The sequence below is a fragment of the Etheostoma spectabile genome, chromosome 9, assembly GCF_008692095.1.
Source record: "Etheostoma spectabile isolate EspeVRDwgs_2016 chromosome 9, UIUC_Espe_1.0, whole genome shotgun sequence".
In the NCBI taxonomy this organism is placed as follows: Eukaryota; Metazoa; Chordata; class Actinopteri; order Perciformes; family Percidae; genus Etheostoma; species Etheostoma spectabile.
Genome location: NC_045741.1, coordinates 34442473 through 34456511, shown reverse-complemented (window position 1 = coordinate 34456511; position 14039 = coordinate 34442473). Strand labels below are relative to the sequence as shown.

Sequence of the window (14039 nt, the reverse complement as noted above, 5' to 3'; positions counted from 1 at the left end):
TATATATGGACATGTAAATAAAGTTCTCTAAAGGCAAACAAGGATGTCATTTGTGTTATGTGAGATCTGCAGTGGATTATTTGTCTTTCATGAGCATCAGATTGAGACAGCTACTTAAGGATCAATAGAGGTGTGATTGTGCGAAGGGTAGCAAGGGTAGAGCTGGTGTGGGTTGCACACTGCCGTCCCAGCTGTCAGAATGGGTTTTTCAGCCCCAGAACCAGGTCAGATTCTTGCCAGTTTTACCTTTGGATGTTTAAAACTGAAACAAAAAATCTAAAGAAGCATTTGTTGATTATTTGTTTAAACCCTTACAGCCAGAAAAGTGTGTAATCACAGTGGGGTGCCAGAAAGCATCTTAGAAATATTTAGATAGAAAATGAAATATGTGAATGGTGAGTACACACTCTGCTTCTACTCTCCTGCGATGGGAACATTTCTCTCTTGCTGAGGGAACAGCAGAAAGCCTCTCCTCTAGTCAGTTTCTGCATCCTCATGTATAAGAAAGTGTCTTTAAACACTAGGATTTAAACCCACAGCATTGGAAAGCTCCTCTGTGACTGGTGCTCTCCGTAAATAACGCCGACATACAGTTGTGTGTTTGTGCTGTGCTAGCTCACAGTGTGGCAAGACGAAGGTGATCTGCAGTGCAATAGGCTGAGGAATGGATTATTATGGCAACAATACCCAAGAGGAAGTTCTTCAGTGATTGTGGGTGTAGTGGTGAATGTCCTGCCAAGAAGAAAAGCTTAAACTGTTAGAGAAATGAACCTGAGGATAATGAAAATAAAACATTATCTCCTGTCTTGAGTAAAGGATTACGGTGACACAGGTGGTACAATAAATCAGTTAGGCTCATTCATTTTCTTTTGGTTCAAAATTGAAACTGTGGTTTTAACCGCTGGCGTTTTTAAGCTGCTGCTGTTAATACGCCTGGTTCAACCCAGATACGTCCGTTTGCTGGAGTACCCTAGGAAGTGCTATGACAGCGCCTTGGCCACTCCATGACGTTCTTTTTGCCGGTATCTTCAACAAACAGTGCCAGCTACGCTTTGGCCCCATTATCTTTCATCTTATCAAAACTTGGAGATAGGCTGAAACATATTGCCATACAGCTTGTGACTGGCACACATTTTCTCCATTATTCAACTACACAGTACTCCTGATTGATGGGGGGCCTATAACAGCTGCATAGTGGGACAGAGGGGGTTAATTGTCTAAAAGACATTTTCAGCGAGGTTGGCTCTTTACCTTTTTTGACGTACAAAACGCATTCAATCTACCACGTGCCTCTTTTTTCATTTACCTTCAATTAGGATCAGCACTCAAGGAACACTGTGTCTCCTGGCAGAGGGCTCTGCACATCCATCCTATCCAGACATTATTCACTATGCAGCCAAAAAACTGGTATGGTATCAAGACTTTATCAGTTCTTGGGGATATCTGGTTGGTCTGGCTTTCCTATTGAGAGGATCTGGGACCGCGATTGCCCAGGACTGAGTATCGATCTTGACTGGCATGATGTATGGTGCAGATATATCACGCAATCCAGACCATCTGCAGATTCACTACAATTTCATTCATAAGACATATCTCACCCCTGTGAAAATGCATCACATGAAGGTAACAACCAGTCCTTAATGCATGTTCTGCCCACTAAAAGCTCAAGGTACATTTCGTCATATGTTTTGGGAGTGCTCTCTGGAACAATATTTCATCCAAAATATCTGCCCTGATTGATCATACTGTGCCTGTTACTGTCAGTGTTTTGATTCTGAATGATCTCTCAGCCCTCCTCTCTAGAACTCAAACGTGCTGTGAGAATGATTGCAACCTGTTGGAAACCACCTCATGACTTGTCCATTCGTACTTCGGACCCTTTTCTTTCTGGATGTCGTGTAGATGGAGCTCTCCACCGCTCGCATAGGTGGAGCCCCAGGAAGGACTTTCGACACTTGGCTCAGCATTGCTGGATCCATGAAGTCCATGCTGTAGATTTGTGGTAGAGCCTTCTCACTTCTGTGTGTGTGTGTGTGTGTGTGTGTGTGTGTGTGTGTGTGTGTGTGTGTGTGTGTGTGTGTGTGTGTGTGTGTGTGTGTGAGTGTTTGGTCCCTTTCGCCTTGTGCCGGTCTCCCTGTCAATGCCTCTTGTTGGCTTTTTGTGTATTTGTCTGTGTCTGTTTCTGTGTGTCTTGTGTGTGAGCTGCAGACATGGTTCTTACTGTTGTGTTTTTGTTCCTTTTTGTTTTAGAGTGAAACATTTAATTGCAAAGAAGCATTGTGGAAAATGTGCACTGTGCCTTATTCAGTGTGTGTATTGTACTTTTCTGTGTGTTGTCATCTGGACCAGTGTTTTGAACTTTTGTTTGGCTCTTTGAATAAAAAAGAATTTGATCACAAAAAGGTCTTGCTGTTGAAACCACAATTATCATTATTTATTAATAAGTGCACACATGATTCACAGATGTATTTGGGGATTCATTCAGTATATGACATAGATATAGATATAGATATATATAGATATAGTATAGATATTTTGTTTTGTGTGCATTCGTATCAGATGCTGGCTCCCTTTCTTACAATTTTAAGACCTACTTTGCAATGATTTTTTTGTGTGAATGCTGATCTATACTATGACTTTTTTGATATACTATACTATGACTTTTTCAAGATGCTATACTAAAATTTCTTTCAACATTCTACTTTATGACTTTTTTCCACATGGTGTACAACGACTTTTTATCACTTTTTTGGAGATACTATACTGCGATTTTAATTTCTCCCTTGTTTATCATGCCATACTGCAACTTTTGTATCACTTTTTTTAACTTACCATACCATGAACTTTTTCAACATACTGTACTATGACCTTTCGATCTTTTTTTTTTGACATACTATGACTTTTTTTTTACAGATTACATTTTTGGGCATTCATTTTTAGGCCGTTATTTTCACAGGACAGATGAAGACATGAAAGGGGAGAGAGAGGGGCAAGGAAATGCAGCCAAGGGCCGCAGGTCAAAGTGGAACCCGCGACCGCTGTGTTGAGGATTAAACCTCTATACATATGTGCGCCTGCTCTACCAACTGCTATGACTTTTTTCAACATACTATTCCATGACCTTTTATCCACTTCTTCAACATACTATACTCTGACTAGTTATGGTATAGTATGTCAAAAATAGTGAGCGAAAAGTCATTGTATAGTGTGTCAAAAAAACATCTGGAAAAGGGCCAGTCTGGACTGGTTATTGAATCTGAGTTTGCAGTGACTACTTGTTGTTTACTTGATGGCAGCAGTGTTAACCATTCTGCCAATAAGCCTCTAGTGTGCAGTATATACAATGAAACAGTGATATGACAACCATACTATGACATACTATACTCTGACTTTTTACATACTATACAGTAGGGGTGATCCAAGTATCCGGCTGAAACGAGTATCCGGTACGGATAAAGCACTTTTGCCGAGTACAAGTATTATACGAGTAATATGAGTAAATATCCGTGCTCGGATTGAATACAACTCCTCAACTGGCCGCGCAGCATTCTGTGATGATCATTCATCATTTATCCATTTTTTTGACATACTATACTATTATTTTAGAACACTTTTTCAACTTACTATAATATGACTTTTCTTGACATACTGTACTATCACTTTTTAATTAAGTTTTTTGACATACTATTCAATCACTTTTATCACAGTTTTTCGACATATTATACCATCACTTTCTTATCACTCTTTTTGACATACTATACTATGGTTTTTTTAACACTTTTTTCGCCATGTTATACTATGACTTTTTTGTCACTTTTTTCGACATAGCATACTTTTACTTTTATATTACGGTATGCCAAGAAAGTGCTTAAAAAAATCATATGATAGTGTGTCGAAAAAAGTGATAAAAGAGTATGTCAAAAGTCATAGTATGCTATGTCGAAAAAAGTGATCAAAAAGTCATTGTATGTCGAAAAAAGTCAAAAAAGTCATACTATGCTGTGTCGAAAAATTGATAAAAGTCATTATATAGTATGTCGAAAAAGAGTGATAAAAAAGTGATGGTATAATACAGTATGTTGAAAAAAGTGATAAAAGTAATTGAATAGTATGTCAAAAAAATTAATTAAAAAGTGATGGTACAGTATGTCAAGAAAAGTCGTATTATTGTAAGTCGAAAAAAGTGTTATAAAATCATAGAATAGTCTGTCAAAAAATGGATAAAAAGTCATAGTATAGCATGTTGAAAACAGTCATATTATGATAAGTCAAATTTTTTTTTTTAAATCACAGTATGTCAACAAAGGGATAAAAAGTCATAGTGTAGTATGTTGACAAAAGTCATAGTATATAGTATGTCAAAATGAGTCATGGTATGGTATGTTGAAAAAATTGCTAAAAGTCATAGTAAAGTATGTCAAAATAGTCATATTATGGTATGTCGAAAAAAGTGATAAAAAATGATTTCATAGTATGTCAAAGAAAGTCATAGTATAGTATATCAAAAAAAAGTCATAAAAAAGTCATAGAATAGTATGTTGAAAAAAGTGATTAAAAAGACATAGTATAGTTTGTCAAAAAAGTCACATTGTGTTATGTTAAAAAAAATGTGATAAAAAGTCATATTATGATATGTCGAAAAAAGTGAAAAAAGTCATAATATAGTAAAAACATTATAGTATAGTGTGTCAATAAAAGTCGTAGTATAGTATGTCGAAAAAAGGGATAAAAAATTCATTGTATACAATGTCAAAAAAAGTGCAATCATGGTATAGTATGTCAAAAAGATAAAGTTAAAAAGTGATAGTAAAGTATGTTGAAAAAAGTGATAAAAAGTCATAGTGTAGCATGTCAAAGTGTTAAAAAATCATAGTATAGTATGTCAAAACATTTATTTAACTAGTCATATATAGTATGTCGAAAAAAGTCACATTATAGTATGTCAAAGAAATTGATTCATTTACAGTGTTTGTTTGTAGTGTTTATTGATATATATGTCATAGTATGTGAGATAAAAGTGATACAAGTCATAGTCTAGTATGTAGAAATTAAAAAGTCACAGGATAGAATGTAAAATAAAGTGATAGTAAAGAATGTCAAAAAAAGTGATTAAAAAAGTGATAGGCTACTAAGTAAGTAATTTTATGATATGTCAAAGAAAGTATTATTATGTCGAAAAAAAAATTAAAAAAGTCATAGGTTAGTATGTTGATATGTTATACTATGACTTCTACTTTCACTTTTTTATCACTCTGTTTGACATACTATACTATGATTTTTTAACACTTTTTTCAAATTGCTATACTATGACTTTTTTTTATCACTTTTTCGACATAACATACTATGACTTTTTTGACATACTAGACTATGATTTTTTATCTCTTTTTTTAACATACTATACAATGACTTTTATCACTTTTTCGACACAGCGTACTATGACTTTTTTGATCAGATCAGGATGTTGCAGTCATTACATGTTGGCAGCAGTGTTAACCACCAGGCCAATCAGCCACCAAAGTATATTTGGTAAAACAGTGATAGGACACACCATACCAGGACTTTTTTCTACATACTGTACTATGACTTTTTTTTTATCACTTTTTTTGACATACTCTAGTGTGACTTTTTTGACATACCGTGACTAGTCATAGTACGTTGAAAAAAGTGATAAAAAATTTCTTTGTATAGTATGTAAAAAAGTGATAAAAAAGCATCTGAAGAAGGGCTGGACTGGGTATCAGATCAGGATGTTGCAGTCATTACATGTTGGCAGCAGTGTTAACCACCAGGCCAATCAGCCACCAAAGTATATATGATAAAACAGTGATAAGACACACCATACCATGACTTTTTTTTTACATACTAAGTGCCTTGCGAAAGTATTCGGCCCCCTTGAACTTTTCAACCTTTTGACACATTTCAGGCTTCAAACATAAAGATATAAAATTTGTATTTTTTGTGAAGAATCACCAACAAGTGGGACACAATTGTGAAGTGGAACGAAATCTTTTGGATATTTTAAACTTTTTTAGCAAATAAAAAACTGAAAAGTGGTGCGTGCAAAATTATTTGGCCCCTTCACTTTCAGTGCAGCAAACTCACTCCAGAAGTTCAGCGAGGATCTCTGAATGATCCAATGTTGTCCTAAATGACTGATAATGATAAATCGAATCCACCTGTGTGTGTGATCAAGTCTCTGTATAAATGCACCTGCTCTGTGATAGTCTCAGGGTTCTGTTGAAAGCGCAGAGAGCATCATGAAGACCAAGGAACACACCAGGCAGGTCCGTAATACTGTTGTGGAGAAGTTTAAAGCCGGATTTGGATACAAAAAGATTTCCCAAGCTTTAAACATCCCAAGGAGCACTGTGCAAGCGATCATTTTGAAATGGAAGGAGTATCAGACCACTGCAAATCTACCAAGACCTGGCCGTCCCTGTAAACTTTCAGCTCAGACAAGGAGAAGACTGATCAGAGATGCAGCCAAGAGGCCCATGATCACTCTGGATGAACTGCAGAGAACTCCAGCTGAGGTGGGAGAGTCTGTCCATAGGACAACAATCAGTCGTACACTGCACAAATCTGGCCTTCATGGAAGAGTGGCAAGAAGAAAGCCATTTCTCAAAGATATCCATAAAAAGTCTGGTCTAACGTTTGCCACAAGCCACTTGGGAGACACACCAAACATGCGGAAGAAGGTGCTCTGGTCAGATGAAACCAAAATCAAACTTTTTGGCCACAATGCAAAACGATATGTTTGGCGTAAAAGCAACACAGCTCATCACCCTCAACACACCATCCCCACTGTCAAACATGGGGGTGGCAGCATCATGGTTTGGGCCTGCTTTTCTTCAGCAGGGACAGGGAAGATCGTTAAAATTGAGGGGAAGATGGATGCAGCCAAATACAGGACCATTCTGGATGAAAACCTGTTTGAGTCTGCAAAAGACCTGAAACTGGGACGGAGATTTATCTTCCAACAAGACGATGATCCCAAACATACAGCAAAATCTACAAAGGAATGGTTCCCAAATAAACGTAGAATGGCCAAGTCAAAGTCCAGACCTGAATCCAATCGAGAATCTGTGGAAAGAACTGAAAACTGCTGTTCACAAACGCTCTCAATCCAACCTCACTGAGCTCGAGCTGTTTTGCAAGGAAGAATGGGCAAGAACTTCAGTCTCTCGATGTGCAAAACTGATAGAGACATACCCCAAGCGACTTGCAGCTGTAATCGCAGCAAAAGGTGGCTCTACAAAGTTTTAACGCAAGGAGGCCGAATAGTTTTGCACGCACCACTTTTCAGTTTTTTTATTTGCTAAAAAAGTTTAAAATATCCAATAGATTTCGTTCCACTTCACAATTGTGTCCCACTTGTTGGTGATTCTTCACAAAAAATAAAAATGTAATATCTTTATGTTTGAAGCCTGAAATGTGTCAAAAGGTTGAAAAGTTCAAGGGGGCCGAATACTTTCGCAAGGCACTGTATCCTATGACTTTTTTATCACTTTTTTTCTCCATACTATCCTTTTGACTTTTTTATCACTTTTTTCGACATACTATACTATGACTTTTTTATTAGTTTTTTTTTTACATACTATACTATGACTTTCTTCAACATACAGTACTATAAAAATACTTTTTTATTACTTTTTTGGACATAGCATACTATGACTTTTTTCAACTTACTGTACTATGACTTTTTTTTATATGTATCATACTATGACATTTTCATCACTGTATAGTATGTAAAAAAATCACATACTATACTATGATTTTTAACACTTTTTTTGATATACTATAGTATGACTTTTTTGACATACTATACTATGACTCTTATGACTTTTTTTAGACATACTATACTATGACTTTTTAACATATTTTTCGACATACTGTACTATGACTCAACCAATGAGCCACCAAAGTATATATGATAAAACAGTGATAGGACACACCATACTATGACTTTTTTTTACATACTATCCTATGACTTTTTTATCACTTTTTTCTCCATACTATCCTTTGACTTTTTTAGTACTTTTTTTTACATACTATGCTATCACTTTTTTGACATGTCATATTGTCTTTTTTTGACATACTATACTTTGACATTTTTATCCCTTTCGTCAACATACCATTACAAGATTTTTTATGACCTTTTTCAACATACTGTACTATGATTTTTGTAACACTTTTTTTGATTTGCAATTAAATTATTTTTTTTTGACATACTATACTGACTTTTTAATAAATTATTATACTTAGTATACTATGACTTTTCAACATGTGACATTTTTTATCACTTTTTTTGACATACCATAATAAGACATTTTTCGACTTACTATACTATGAGTTTTTTGACATACTATACTATGATTTTGTTATACTTCTTGGACATTTCATACTACCTTATTTTTTATTTTTTTCCCGATATACCTTACTATCACTTTTTTTTCACATATTTACGACATACTATGCCATGACTTTTTTTTTATCACTTTTGTTGACACAACATAACATGACTTTTTTCTACATTCTATACTATAACTTTTTTAGACATGCTATTGTATGACTTTTTTTTTTACCACTTTTGTGGCATTTTTTCATAATTCTTTTTCTGCCCTCAATGGATAGGACTGCTGAGATATGAAAGAGGAGAGAGAGGAGGAAGACATGCAGGAAAATGTCGGTTGGACTGGAACTCATGACCTTCTGAATTGAGGAATAAAGCTGTATGTACGTGCGCCCGCTCTAACAACTGAGCTAACCTGGCCCCTGTGATCACCTTCTTTTGACTTTATTATAACTTTTTTTGAACATAGTACACTATAACTTTTTTATACTATGACTTTTTTCAACACACTATACCATGACAGTTTTTAACAGAATATACTTTTTTTGTCAAACTATATTGTGACTTTTTTGATATACTATGCCACGACTTTATCACTTTTTTTTTAACATACTATACAATCAAATTTTTTTTTCACTGTTATCATCACTTTTTAACTTTTATAGAAACATATACAAACTGTATTATGACTTTTTATGACACTACCCTGTGACTTTTATGACATACAGTACCATACTATGACCTTTTCTACATACTATACTAACTGATAAATCACTAATTTGCCTTTTTGTTGCTGTGATAGGTGAATCTTTGGTATGCCAAAATGTTGTAATATTGGTGAAGACAGACTGCTGAGAGCTATTGTAAATTCAGTTATGGCAGGTTACTGAAAAGTTTTTGGACGGTGTATTTTTTCCTTCGAATGGATGTTCAGGAAGAATAATGGATGAAAAAGTGGTTCTGGATAAATAAAATATTCCTCGTTTAATTATTTGGCTTTTTCTTTAGCATTTAAAAAGGAAAGAAAGATCGTCACAGCAGACACCTGAAAGGATGAACACAAGTTTGGTTTATTTTCACACATAGTATTTCTTGTACAGCACATAGGAAACGCATCAGAAGGGATTTTTTAGCAGTAAAAAAAAAATATCCTTGGCTTTTTAAAAGAAAAACTAAACACGGGCTTGTATGACGGAAAATAAAAGTTGTTATACTGTTGGAACAGAGAAAGCACAAGCAGAGGGGAGCTACGTTACTGACAGGTAAAGAAGAGTATCAAATACAATGTCTCAAATATTCACGCTATACCACCAAATGCATAGCCATTATACAACATCATTCTGAGTAGTATACAAGCTTGTGTATGAGAATATCATCTAGGTCTGCCTGTGGCTGACAGGCAGAAAGGGAAGGAGGCAGGCAAAGGCATTGAACTGTACAGATTATCTCTGACTCCTCGTCCGTATAGGAGCCATTAGAGAAGTTCCTCAGAATTCTTCTATCCTGCATTAGCGCTGCATTGAGAAACATGGGCAAATTTGGCCAAAACATACAGTTGAATTGAGTTGGATACTGTAATGTAAAGCCGTGAGACCGTTCACTGTATCTACTGAGTAAAATTTGATTTGTCTCGTTCTATCAGCAGAAGTGGAGCTTTAGTGCACAAGCATGCAGTAGAAAGTGGGACCTCTTCGATGGCTGAATTGGAATTGTCATGTCGCAGCCGACGCCTGCTGTACACTGACCCCGGACTCAAGAAAAACATAGTTCAGCTGCACAATAAGGACTGAAAACAGACTGCATTACATTTACTACCACTTTTGAAAAGAAAGGGAATAAAACAAAAACAACCTACAAAACGGAGGGCCTTATTTATTTTTCTTTACACTGGACTGCTGATGTTGTATGCCCTCTGCCTGTCACCACCACCAAGGATAAAAACACACTTATTTAAAAAAGAAAAAGTTAAAAGAACAAAAATATTTTTCCCGCCTGTGTTCTACTTGATTTTGTACGTCTCCATGTGTGAGTGCGTCCCTCTGTTTGCTCCCCTGAACCTGAAACGCAGTCATAGGCAACCCCAATACATAAACATATCATTACATAAGACGAGCAATAACTATTTATAAAAAATACTGAAATAAAGGAGTAATAAAAGAAAAGCTTAAAATGTGCCTGTTTAGTCTACATAATGGTGACGCATGTTCTACTGAAGCAGAAAGCTCTGATATACAGTTTGCCTGACAGTTTGGAATATGATACAAAGAGGACTGAAGAGCTAGAATCAGGTTCAAAGAAATAGTTCATACTTTTGGAAAATACTTTGGGAAATACGCTTATTTGATTTCTTGCTGAGAGTTATATCAGAAGATTGCTACGACTCCCACATCGTACTGTAAATATGAGGCCAGAGCCAGCAGTCGCTTAGCATAAAGTCTGGAAACAATGGGGAGCAGCTAGGCTGGCTCCGTCCAAAGGAAGCAAAACCCACCTACCACCACCTTTAAAGATCACTAATGTACACGCTAGATCTCGTCGTTTAATCCATACCATAACCAGAAGTGTAAAATCCACATGTTGGTGTTTTACAGTGCGGTTATGTGCATGACTAGGTTACCAGGAAACCAGGGGACACTCCAGGAAGTTACTGCGTGAAACAGCAAGTTGTCGATTTAACACACGAAACAACATGTTAATCATGAGCTTTAGAGGGGCTGGTGGGTAGATTTAGTTACTTCTGGACAGAGAAGCTAGTTGTTTCCCGTTTTCAGTCTTTATGCTAAGCTAGGTTAGCAGGCTGCTTCATACTTAGCAAAAGAGTGGCATCAATCATTTAAATCTATAAGTGTATTTTCATCAATTATTAGCAATCAATAGCTCACCGAACAAGATTTTGCCACTATGAACACTAGCACATCAGCAGGCAGGCAGAGACGGAGACAATGACTTTGATAAACATGTAATTCTCATCTGGTGCGTAAATGAAAACAGCAACTAGTTGCATACAATTTAACAGGATCCGGATTAGCTGCTTAGTTTGCTGCTGACGATAGCGTAATCGGGTGGTGTTAATTTGCCCTCTTGTCTGCCTTACAGTGATGTTGGCGTGCTGCTACTTCATCTAGCTGACAGTGCCTTTAATGAGAGTGAGTGCAGCGCCCGGTGTCAGGAGAACAATCCAGAGGAATTAGAGGGAACAGCTCGGCTGATGTTCTGTGTTTGTGTCTCTGGGCCCTGGGAGAATCCCACTGACTCCGCTGCTCATTAGACGCTGCCTTTGTCAGACCAAAATAAAATAGATATTAAGCAGTGAGACGGGGAGCGCTGCGACGAATGTTTAATTGGGTGCTCTGTGTGTTGTGTGTGTGTGTGTGTGTGTGTGTGTGTGTGTGTGTGTGTGTGTGTGTGTGTGTGTGTTTCTCTCTTCCTGCGATCACCTCAAGGGGGTGTATCCGAGAGTGTGTGTATTCTTGCCCGATGACGTGCGCCTGTGTGTGTGCGCGTGTGTGCAGGTCTATGTTTCATGTCAGTGTATGTGGATATCTGAAGCGACCCCCTCCATCTCGGCGCGTCATCGTTCCCGAGCTCCTGACACCTCTCGCTGGGGAGAGCGAGCTGCGGCGTCAGCCTCATTAAGGCTTCCACTGTCTGGCTAATGAATCGATTGTGTGGTATCAGTGCTCCTGGCTGGCGCTCCCACAGTGCCGCTCCGCGCCTCCTCTGGGGGCCTCCCTTCCACTGAGCTCTTAATCAGGAAACAGCCCTAATTACCCTGCCTCTTTCCTCCTCCTCCCTCTCCTCATGCTCCCTTTCATTTCCCTTCCTTCCGCACTCGCTTTCTCTCCTCCTTCTTGTCTTTCCCTCCCGACTTTATCTTTATGCTCCACCGCCCTTTTCCTTTGTCCTTCTTATCTTGCTGCTTCCCTTTCTGCCTCTCTCTCTGCTATCATGCCTCATCCTTGGGCTTAAAGGGGAACGGGGGAGGAGGGAGGAGGCATTTGGGAGCTTCCACAGTAGCTTATATCACAGGAAAACTGGGGAGAGGGGGTGATGTATTAGGGGTGAGGGTCAGGAGGGCTCAGAGGACTGAAACGGAGGTGCTGCTGTTGCTGATGTAATGCGGATCAGGAGCGGTTGGCGGGGCGACAGGTTGCCCCTCCCCTATCCTCCAAAAAAAACCACCAGAAAAATCTCCGTCCTGTCTCTTCCCATCTCGTCCCAGCCCTCAGTACACCACCTCGTACACCGTGGCCTTCTTGTCCCCGGAGCCCGTTACTATGTACTTGTCGTCCGGGGAGACGTCACAGCTCAGCACAGACGAGGACTCCTTGGACTGGGAGTGGACAAGAGACGGTCATCAAAACCCAGGAGAGAGAGTGATGATCGATGGATGAAGACAGATGGAGAGAAACAAAAACAAAGAGAAAGATGTTGGAAAAGATTTGACTCATCAGGTAATACTCAATCATACAAGACACATTTGCATTTCAAAACAGTTGGTAACTATTTCCAAACAGATAACTCCACAACTCGACAGCTCCAGGGTGCTAACTCATTCGTCTGCTTCAATGTGAGACATGCTACTCTCTTGCAGCCTCATTAACTGCATAAAACTGCCCCCCCCCCCACACACTTTCCACTTCTGTGTCTGAAAGCCAGACCTGGGCACCTGACTTTAGATGATCTAACACTCCCTCCTCCTCCCCCTCCCACTGCTCCATCATCATTTATCTTCCTTTCTTTCTTCCCAGAATCTACTTCTCCTCTTCCCTCCCCTAGTTGCTCTGTCCCCCTCTCTCATGTTGATTCCTCCTCCTCCCCTCTCCTCCTCTCTCTCCCTTCCTGCTACAGGCACAGCAGGGCTGTCAATCATCAAGCCACAGGTGAGAGGCCATTGCACACGGGATCCCTCATACTATATCAAGATAGCAGGTTGGGGAGTTGGGGGGGGGGGGGGGGGGGCATTCAGGAGGTAGGGATGCAATGACAAGCCAAAAGATGAGTTTGGGAGGGTTTGAGTCTGAGATGGAGTGGAAAAGAGGGATTAAAAAAAATATATAACAAAGAGGAAAACTGGGTCCTGAGTCTCAGGGACTTAACACCCTCTAGCGTTACAATGTTTTAGTTCTTTAGTGGTTTCAGATATTAAATTAAATTAACATTAAATGCCAGTCTTGATAAAGACAATGGAAATCCACTAAATGTATTATCCTTGACCAAGTGTGATGATATGTTGTATTTACAGTATATAGTAAATATATTAGTATGTATTCCGTCATGTGTAATTAGGCAACAGCAATGATGTAACATTTATATCTATGCAAATTAAGAGTATTTGATGAAGAACAAAGAAACAGAGAGAGGGATAGAAAGAGAAGGAAATGCAACAAACAGTACAGCCAAAGGGTAGGAGAGAACAAGAGAGGGAAACAAAGTGAAGGGGAAATGTAAGAAAAACGGAATGAAAAATGTGGAAGGGAAAATGGAGCGAACAGGGATAAACCAAAGGACAAGGACAAAGAAAAAAAGTAAGGGTAGAGGTACAGATTAGGAAAGAAAGGAGTGAGCACAGAGAGGGAGAAAGGACAACCATAACCAGAGAGACAAGGAGAGAGAGAGGAAACATGAGCGGAGCGGGAGGTTAAAGAGAAGCAAGGAGACAGAAACTGGAAAGGACAGTGATGAA

The 14039-nt window shown here is 38.4% G+C and overlaps 1 protein-coding gene across 4 annotated transcripts in view; it reads right to left on the bottom strand.

Annotated features, from left to right (window-relative positions):
* Positions 1 to 9401: 9401 nt before the first annotated feature.
* The window catches only part of tle2b (TLE family member 2, transcriptional corepressor b), an 84228-nt gene continuing 79590 nt past the window's right edge, over positions 9402 to 14039 (bottom strand). For all 4 annotated transcript variants that reach the window (XM_032526930.1, XM_032526932.1, XM_032526931.1 and 1 more), the window contains exon 20: positions 9402 to 12686. In XM_032526930.1, coding sequence (XP_032382821.1) covers positions 12579 to 12686 — 108 coding nt within the window. In that variant the 3' untranslated portion in view covers positions 9402 to 12578. The remainder of the gene's footprint in view (positions 12687 to 14039) is intronic.